The 10,256-nt window shown below is 37.8% G+C and overlaps 1 protein-coding gene across 1 annotated transcript in view; it reads left to right on the top strand.

The window, feature by feature from the left end:
* The first annotated feature begins 2,567 nt into the window (after positions 1-2,567).
* Positions 2,568-10,256, top strand: part of LOC103042235 (serine/threonine-protein phosphatase 6 regulatory ankyrin repeat subunit A) — a 44,435-nt gene continuing 36,746 nt past the window's right edge. Inside the window, exon 1 of the mRNA XM_049475716.1 lies at positions 2,568-2,796. Within this exon, the coding sequence (XP_049331673.1) occupies positions 2,770-2,796 (27 nt within the window). The 5' untranslated portion in view covers positions 2,568-2,769. The remainder of the gene's footprint in view (positions 2,797-10,256) is intronic.

Here is a 10,256-nt window from a genome sequence, read left to right as displayed (position 1 = left end):
CTGAGCAGCTTATGGTCTCATTTATAACGTTTATCATTTTACAGAATTGAAGTGTCTGAAAACTGAATGTTTTGTCCAAAAAAAAAAAATCAGTAAAGGTTAAGACAGTATGGAAAATATTAATTAAAAAGCAGTGTCTCTTGCATTTACTTTGACTTCGAAGATACTCAAGCATAAAAAAAAAAATAGAATATTATTTCAGTAATTCAGTTCAAAATCGAATTCAAAACTCATTATATAGATTTTTTTATTACACACAGAGTGATCTATTTTAAGTGTTTATTTGTTTTATTGTTGATGATTGTGAAGCTTGCAGCCAATGAAAACCCAAAAATCATTGTCTAAGAAAATTAGAGTATTATATTATTATAAGACCAATTGGTACTTCTGGCAGTGTGGGCAGTGTGCCAAGTCCTGCTGGAAAATGAAATCCACATTTCCATAAAAGTTGTCAGTAGCAGAGGGAAGCATGAAGTGCTGTAAGATTTTATGGGAAAATAAAGCTGCACTGATTTTAGACTTTGGATATCACAGTGGATCAACACCAGCAGATTACATGTCTCTCCAAACCATCACTGATTGGTGGAAACTTCACACTAGACCTCAAGCAGTTTGGACTGTGTGTTTCTCCACTCTTCCTCCAGACTCTGCTCCCTTGATTTCCTTTAAATGAAATGTAAAAAATTACTGATGATCAGTGCAAAGCTTCACACTCTGTAAAGCCTTTGTTACACTGAGAAGATCTGAAAGTTTGAAGTTGACCACAAGATGGTGCTTGTTTTACTCTTTTCTCACTCAGTGCAATAAATGCATTGCTGCATTCAGTACATGGTGTAATCTCATTTTATGAGCAGGAACATTTGAAAGTAAATGGTATTGTAAAGGTCATAGTTCCTTATTTGTAGACCTCTTTAGTTTATGGTTGCCCTGTAGGAGCAGTCAATCACATCAATCAGACTTTATTAAATTCATTTATTGATATTTGCTAGGATTTTTGCCTAGAACTTTATATATAAAAAATATATAAAAAAATATTATGACATTTTGGTCTTTATAATGATACTAAAGGGAGTCTTAGCCAGTACTGTAGTGTTCATCAGACAATCTGAGGAGTGTGTGTGTGTGTGTTTGTGTGCTGAGCAGCTCTATGGGACTGGGGATCTGGCAGGCTGTGTGGGTTTCCTCCAGGTACTCTGGTTTCCTCCCACCTCCACAAAACACAAGGTGGATCAATTAGGTTAGAGATCTTGTGGTACTCTCAATCATCTGATGCAATGTTCAGTGAGTATTCCTGCCCTGCACTCTGACTCTGATTACAAATATACAGTAAAAAGAGAAATGTTAAAATACTGTATTGTAGTTTAAATGAATTAATAAATAAATATTATCTTTTACAGAAGAGTGGAAAAGTTATTTATTTTAACTAAAGTCAAAGTTAAAAGATTTTATTCCAATTCATTTTGAAGCACAGTAAGACACAATCTAAAGAACAACTGCTAAAAAGTGAAAAACGCTTATATACAGTACCAGTCAAAAGTTTGCAAAAGTTACGCACCTTCTGAATTATTGTATTTCTTTCTTTTCTTTTTTTTATTTAAGTGATTTTCATATTTTTACACTTTTTCTTAACTGACATACAAGCATGTTATATATATATTTTTAAATATAAAATGCTTAATATAAAAGCTTAATGTAAGGTAGAAGGGGGCTGCTTACTTTGTGATTACTTTGTGAATAAATAAAAAAAAACATTTTGAAACAATAGCTAACTAATGCACATAAAAAAATTAAGTTAAGTAACAAATAAAAAGCTAAATTGTAAGCCTAAGTAAACAAAACTGTAACTCTTAAACAAAAACAAGTCCAACTAGTGCTGAGTACTAGATGTTAATCTACACAAATTTCTCTCCCAAAAAAACTGTTTATTTGGGTGAGTAAAGTGCTTCCATTTATTTACAGTAGCAGCGCTTAGCGCTAGTAAACGGCGCCCGACAGCCCTAGACTGAGGAACCCTGAGTGTTCCGGTTAGCCAGGGCGCTATCAGCTAGCAGCTAGCTAGCTACAGTGCGATATACTCACCTCTGAACAGCGAAAGAGCTAACGCTGTGGTTGGTGGCTAATGCTAATGCTGCTGCACCCAGCCTTAGTGCTTAGTGGAGAAACTTCACTGAAAACTCAAACTTATATAACGCTGTACTTTACTGCTTCTTAGTACCTGACTGGTCAAATTAATACATAAGGCACATCTAATTTTTTGCAAAAAAAAATAGAGGAGGAATAATTTCGTGATTCTTCCTCAAAAACTGTGGAAAAAGAATCGTTTGATATTTTGAGGGAGAAAACATAAATAAAACGAAGATTAAGAAGTAACTTTAATAAGAGAAATATTGTAGTATGTAAGTTAAATATCGCGTTACATCGATATAAGTTAGACGATATATCGCTTATAAGATATTATGCTCAATTTATAAGTTACAATACAACCAACCAGCGGCTGTTGTACTGCCACCTCCTGCACGGTGTCAGCCAATCAGCTGCGTCCTTGCTGCTCGCCCACGGTGGCGGTAATGTTGTGGACGCGCGCTGCTGCTGTTCCTCTGCTGGAGAGAGGAGCGGGTCCCGGAGCTGAGCGCTGAGCTGCGGAGCTAAAGCCCAGGAACAGAGAGCACCCCGCCGGCCCTGAGAGAGAGAATACAGCGGGAGAGAAGGAGAGGGGGAGCTGGTGAAAGGATATATTAATCTGTATGAACTCTAAAGGCCAGCAGAAACATGGTGCTTCTCAAAATCCGAGAGCAGGTAGGTTCCTCCTCCTCCTCCTCCGCCGCCGCCGCTGCTGTGGAAACGCTCTTTAGCTCGCCTGCTAAGCTAAGCTAAGCTAAGCTAAGCTAAGCTAGTTAGCTAACTACTGAACCCATCAACGTTTAACTGCTCGTTACTTATATTTATATTTATAGATATATAGCTAGCTAGCTAAATAGCTGCTATGCTAGGTTAGCTAAACTAACAAGCCAGCTAACCAAGCTTGCAGGAGAAAAAAGAAAAATAAACGCAGTTAAAATGTTAAAACGAGTCGTAGAATGAGAAAAGTCTCTCAGAGAGACGTGTTGCTGTAGAAGTTGGTTATAGCTAGCTAGCTAGTTAGATTAGCTTATCTAGCTGGCGAGCTACCAGAGCTTTAGCATGTGACAGTATTTTTAGCTAAGCTAACTCTCCTGCTGCTGCTGAAGAGAGCTTTTAGCTGTCTAAGTTAACCAAGTTTTTAGCTGTCTAAGCTAACCTACATAAGCTAACACATCATAATATATATAAATTACAACCCTGGGAAAAATTAGGAGACCGCTTCAGTTTCTGAATCAATTTCTCTAATTTTGCTATATATAGGTCTATGTTTGAGTAAAATTAGCATGGTAGTTTTATTCTATAAACTACGCACAACATTTCTCCCAAATTCCAAATAAAAATATTGTCATTTAGAGCAATTATTTGCAGAAAATTAAAGATGCAGACCTCAAATAATGCAAAGAAAACAAGTTCATATTCATAAAGTCTTAAGAGTTAAGAAATCAGCAAGTTATTTGGTGGAATAATCCTGGTTTTTAATCACAGTTTTCAGGCATCTTGGCATCATGTTCTCCTCCACCAGTCTTACACACTGCTTTTGGATAACTTTATGCTTTTAGCCGCTGTGTAGCCTTTTTGTGGACGATATATCGTCCTAGAAATGATCAATTCGATAAACTGTTATTGTCATGACTAAACTTCTGTCTTTTTGAGTTGAGTAACTGTGGTTGGTAGTTAAAGTTAGTTAATTAGCCAAATATTTAAGGCTGGGCAGTATGTTTGAGAGAGAAAGAGGGAGAGAGAGAGAGAGAGAGAGAAAGTGAAAATATTAGATAAACAATACTGTATTGTAAGATACAAAAATAAAAAGTGTCAAAAGTATTCACATCTATTACTCAGGTAGAAGTTTAGCTAAATACTAGGGTTTAAACATATATGAGCGATTCTCGATTACAACTTAGATTTTTATTTATTAGCTACATAACATTTTTTTAACATCATTTAAAGTGATGCTCATGTTTTGTTGTGTTTATTTTTAAAGACAACACAATTTTAGTTAATCATTGACAGGGAAATATACCCTTTTCTTCACCTACTGTAGTTCACACTGTGTGTATGGTGTCTCAGTTATTGATGCATTGGTCATTGCTTTACTGGCTAAAGCACTGTTCACAGTTGTATATGTCAAAAACATATAAATAACACAATAGAAGATATTATGGTTATCTTATCTTATGTCCATTTATCGTATGATAAGTGGATAGGGTAATTATTGTGACAAGCCTGTGTCTGTGTATATTGTAATGATAAGTCGATAATGTAATTGTATAATAGCAGGCATATACACTAACATTCCCAATAGGACTGGAACTAATGTTATGTCCTATGACATTTACCATGTCCCATGGAAGCTAAAGTATGCTAAAGTAATGTTGGGCCTCCGGCAGTAACTGTGGAGATGATTTCTGCCAAAGAGTGATGCTTGTCTATTTACATGGACAATTCTAGCCAGATGCTGCCGGTCACAATCATTGCAACCTACTGCACTGTCCACTGTGGGTGGTAATGTGTGATATGACTTATTCCTGGTGCACAATAAACTGAAAAACAAAGGAAAAACAGTTAAACATGAGATTTAAAAGTCATTTAAATGTTCACATGTTGTTTAAACGTGGAGAGTACTGATATTTAGTGAATAAATATGTAATCTGTTGTGTTTGGGCACTTTTGGAGACACAGACCAGGTTTCTTCTGTCCCCAGCACATTGTGTAATGCGGTACTGTTACAAATTAACGATTATTCGACAATGAAATTTGTAGTCGACATATTAAAATAATCGGCATTGTTAAATGCACAGCTTCAGAAATGGAACATCTATCTGTATGGCACTGAAAGCAATAAAAATAACTATAACAGTAAAAATAACGCTTGCCAATGTTCATCCTCATTCACAAGATAACACCTCACAATTTTTGCTGGTGTACAGCTGTAGCTGTATGTAAATATGGCCTACATGTTCTTATGCTTTAATATTGTGGCTTTGTTGGCCTGTGTGTTTTATGAGAACAGTATGAGAAGCAGAAACATTGAGGCCAGGTGTTGTCACACAAAGCTGGACTGCCTGCTTCTGCTTATTTTGACAATAACATTTATTTCTGATGGCCAGGTTCAGCAGGTTTTCTAAGGCTACGTGACAACGTAACCACAGGGACGTATGGAAATTATAAGAATAACCTGAAAGCATCAGTTTAGTTATCTGAAGGTCACTCTTAGGTTTATAAATCCCTTTGCTTGTAGACTAGATCACGATTATTTAGACATTTGCAGCTGAGGAACCCTGTCTATGTAAAAATAAAAAGCAAAATACCAGATATTTACGAGTTTACTAATTTATTCAATCCAGCTGTTGAGTTTTTAGACACAATAGGCAAATATGCATGTTTATTAGATGGTAGTCTGAGTGCTTTTGTAGTGATGTGGGTGTAATTTCTTGATTCTAGTAGGCAGGGGATTTTGTACATGTGTTGGGATTAAGTTTTACTTCAAAAACTGTTATATAATTATTATTGTTGACATTAGTCAAGACTTTACTGAACATAACTTTTTAAATATCATTTTGTTTATTATGAAGTGTTACCAGTTGGGCCCAATCATTAAGTCACTCACTGGCACTTTATAAAGTCACTTTATTCTACAGATCATTGTGCGGGAAATTAATGCTATATCTTATATATGTGTCTTTTGATTTATGTCAAGGTTAAGAATGGCTTCTACATCATGGCCCAGTGATGTTTGGCACTTTTCTACTGCATGGTACCCACACTATTTGATTCTACTCGCTTTTGGTATTTTGTTTATTTTTCCCTACCACATTTATGAGTCATCTGTGCCTGTAAGGCTTTTCCAGTCATTTCAGGTCTAGAGTGAATTGGAATAAATACTGAAGATGTTCCAGGGCTTCGTCAAGTGAACTAGATGAATCCTGAGTTCAGGATTACAGCAGCTTTGTGCGAGGATCATTGTAGAGGCTTCTTGATTACAGAAAGCTGCACTTCCTTGTTTAAACCCCTAGATGTTCAACCTCTCTGAAGGCACTTAAAAGCCAATGTTTTTTTTAATATATATTCAAATTACTATATTCGCAGAATGTTTAAAGCTCACCTTCCGTCGTTTTTTCTTTCATTTTAAAATGTCTAGTTGTGGTCTCTAGTATGAATGAATGACATGTGAGCCGTTTTTGTAAAAAAAAAAGTGCTCAGGTGTCTCTGTATAGCTCTTTTTTAATGGACTGTTTTAGGGGTGTGTCCAAAATTACCGGATTCCAGCTTTGCTCATGAATATTCATACATGCAAACAGCATGCAAATATCTCTCCTCTGATTGGCTAGGAGCACTGCGACGCCCCTCCGCCGCTCTGCCGCTCATTGCCTCCCACCTCCTAACTGATGAGCTAACGGTGATGTTGCGTCGCTTCAGCTCCGCCTCTGGGAGTTTCTTTAGCCAAGGTGGGCTGGTCTGTGAGTTTCTGCCTACGTAGGCAGAAAGATAATTCAAAATTCACCCGTTTTTCGGAGGGGGGGAGGGGGGATTTCTTTGCTTAGCTCCTGCAGACAATGGGGGCTGCAAAACAGTTTAATGTGCAGGTGTACACATTCAACTCGGAGAGACCTACTGTATTCCACAAAAAACAAGAAAAATCGGATTTTCGCGGAAGGTGAGCTTTAAGACTAACATGTCTAACATAGAGCGAGAATGTCAACAACTTTAACCAGATACCCCTCTCAAGAGTTTGTTCCAAAAGAATAATTTGCCATCCAGCCCCATCCTCGATCGGTATTGGCAATCAGCAATCAGTCCATCTCTGTCTTAAAGGTTCTACCTACCACCCTGACACATCCCACATTTATTATCCACTTCTGGACAGTTTAAATATTATTAAATCTGGAATAATTCTGAAACCTTTGCGGACATCTGCTTTACCATCCACCCACATATTAAACCTGTCTGTGTTTGGTCTGTTCGCCATGCTGAGGCCGAGTGTTATGCTGACTCTCCAGTAGGTACTTTGACTCCACTTGGCACCTGCTGGTCACAGCAGGTGGTGGTCCTGCTGTTGTTTTGGCCCTCGCTGTTCAGTCGTCTTGTGGACCATCGTTGTGGACGAGACTCTGATTGACAGCACGGAAGTTTAGTCACAGATGGGCATTATTATCCTTCCCTGTTTGGCATTGAGGCTGTGGTTTCGGTTTATTTAGATTGGACGTTGTTTTGCTTTCTCAGAATTTGTCGTACTTCTGGTTTGACTGCTCAGATAGGGAGGAAATGACTCTGGCAGTGCGACGTCCTCCTTAGTCACAGCATCATGATACACCACTAGGGATATACCTCCAAGAAGTGAGCAGGCTATTTCTGCTGCTGGCATGCTTTGGAAATGAGTGGCACTAATGGCGAGAGAAACTTGAGAGATTTGGCAGCGGCTTGTAGAGGTTTAGGCTACATTTAGACCAGCCCCTCACCTACAGCCTTCCCCCAATATGTATGCATGTCACTTTCTTTTATTCTCATTGAAGATTTATCATGCTGTGTAATAGTGCTGGGTGGTATACCAGTTTATGTGGTATACCGTAGAGGGTATTAGAAGCACTATGAGTTTTTATTAAACCACCATACCACTAGAGGCGCTGTGTAGAACAGCAGTGCCAAAGAAGCATGCTGGGACAACTCGCTAGTAGCTAATGCTAGCCATTTAGCATAACAAGCTAATAACACTTGAGTTAGCAATAGCTTAGCTATATGGAGAACAGCACTTTATCCCACACACAATCCCAGAAACAGTCTTGAGTACAGAATCATTTATTCAGCAAGTGATAAAACTCCCTAAAACTTAAGGATACAAGCTAAAACTATAGCCCTGTTTAAATATCTAAATACTGTAGCTTGAAGGATCGTTTTAATCCACACGGAACTGGTTAATTTATATGTTAACTGGAGAAAGAAAGAAATTGTGGCTGATTTTAATACTGTAGTGCCTCTAATGGCTTCAACTATAAATAGCTTGAATAAATAGCTATTTATTAAAATATTTAGTTTGTAAAGGAAGTCATGTTAAAGTTGTTGGCGTATTTCTTAATTTTTTTACGAACTGTTGTTTACATTCTTCAGCTCTTTCTCTGCTAATGAAGTCTGATTTCTTCATATATTGTGTTTATTCATTTTGTGGGACACGTAAATCCAATAGTAATCAAAGCTTAATTCAAATGTAAGTCACAAATGTAAAAGCCCAGTCATACAAAAAAATGAATAAAATAAAATAAAAACACTGTAATATACAGTACAGGCCAAAAGTTGGGACACACCTTCTCTTTTTCGATGCGTTTTCTTTATTTTCATGACTGATATTTACATTGTAGATTCTCACTGAAGGCATCAAAACTGTGAATGAACACGTGGAGTTTTTTGTACTTAACAAAAAAGGTAAAATAACTGAAAACATGTTTTATATTCTAGTTTCTTCAAAATAGCCCCCCTTTGCTCTGATTACTGCTTTACACACTCTTGGCATCATTCTCTCAATGAGCTTCAAGAGGTGGCCACCTGAAATGTAAAAAGTTTTCCAACAGTCTTAAAGAAAGGAGTTCCCAGAGGTGTTTATTAGGACTTGTTGCTCCTTTGCCTTCTTCACTCTGTGCTCCAGCTAACCCCGAACCCAAAGCTCATCTGGATTGGGTTCAGGTCGGGTGACTGTGGAGGTTCAGCTCATTTTTTGTCAAGTACATAAAACTCTACATGTGTTCATTCATAGTTTTGATGCTTCAGTGAGAATCTACAATGTAAATATCAGTCATGAAAATAAGGAAAACACATTGGAAAAGAGAAGGTGTGTCCAAACTTTAAATAGTATTTAAATACTATTTAAATCTAATCAGACATACAAAAAACAGCGTGATCCACTTGTACTGTTGAGTGCGACTTGCCGGGACGTAGTTGTTGGAAGCTCCCGCCTGCAACGTGAGCCGTCACCCTCTCTGCGTGGCCATGTAAGGACAGCTGGCTGCTGCATCGGCGCAGAGACACAGGAAGAGCTGTTCTGATTATGCTGTCTCAGCCATTGTTTGCCTGCTGATTGAAAAGTGGACAAAGAGAGCACTGACCAAAATAGCAGCTCACTTTAGCCAAGCAGCACGCTCACTCACTCACTTACGCCTGTGCACCTGTGAGCCTTTTATTATGATCATATTAAGTTTTCAATCAATAAGAGTCCCTTATTCTATCAGTTAATCCTAAAATGAGCTCGGTCCAGGTGTGTCCAGTTCTCTAGCAGCCCGTTTCAGCATCTGATCTAGTGGTCAAGTGTCTGGAAAGTGTAGCAGCACAAAGATCGTAGCACAGTGGCAAGTATCACTTCCGCTGATCTCATTAATAGTAAGACGATCTGAACCCCACAGTGTTTTTGTCAAACTGGAGTGGGCCACTTCAGAAGTTGTTGAGTTGAAACTTCATCCACAGAGAGGCAGTGTGATGTTTCTCCTCTAGAGGGTGTCTGGAAACATGGAAAGACAGAGGACACAGATCTGAGTCCGGATGTTTACAAACGCTTTGGAATTAAAAGCAGAGCAGAGATGTGATTACTCATCTCATGATCTGTAATAAATTAGTAAATTGATTGTTCAAACTTATGTAGTGCACTGTTAAACTGTAAAATCCATTTTATTATAATTTTTTTCCTCAAATGTTCCCAGTTTTTTCTCATCTTACATTTTATTTAATTTAATTTTAACATGCCTTTTCCCCCAATTTGAGTTTTTAGGGGGATTTCTTTAGATGAATAGTTGTATGAATAGAGTTGTATGAATAGAACTTCCTCCAAGTGTAGTTCAAAAATGCAGGGCACGTGAGTCGGATGAAGATTGTTCTCATTTTCTGGCAGTGTGCCTTTGTGTGAATTAGGCTAGGGCTTTTATTTTGTCAGCCTGTGTGTATTATTCCTTTGTATTATTGACTTTTATTTTGACGTGGTCTGTTTGGATTCATGATTTTCTTTTGTTTGATTTGGTCAGTTTTTCTTTTAATGTGTTTTTTTTTTTTTTTTCTAATTTTTTCCCATTTTCTCCCCAATTTACACGGCCAATTACCCAACCCATTCATTAGGACTCCCCCCATCACTAGTGATACCTCAACACACCAGGAGGGTGAAG

Source organism: Astyanax mexicanus, chromosome 3 (assembly GCF_023375975.1).
Source record: "Astyanax mexicanus isolate ESR-SI-001 chromosome 3, AstMex3_surface, whole genome shotgun sequence".
NCBI classification, from domain to species: Eukaryota; Metazoa; Chordata; class Actinopteri; order Characiformes; family Acestrorhamphidae; genus Astyanax; species Astyanax mexicanus.
This window is presented reverse-complemented; position numbering and strand designations above follow the sequence as displayed.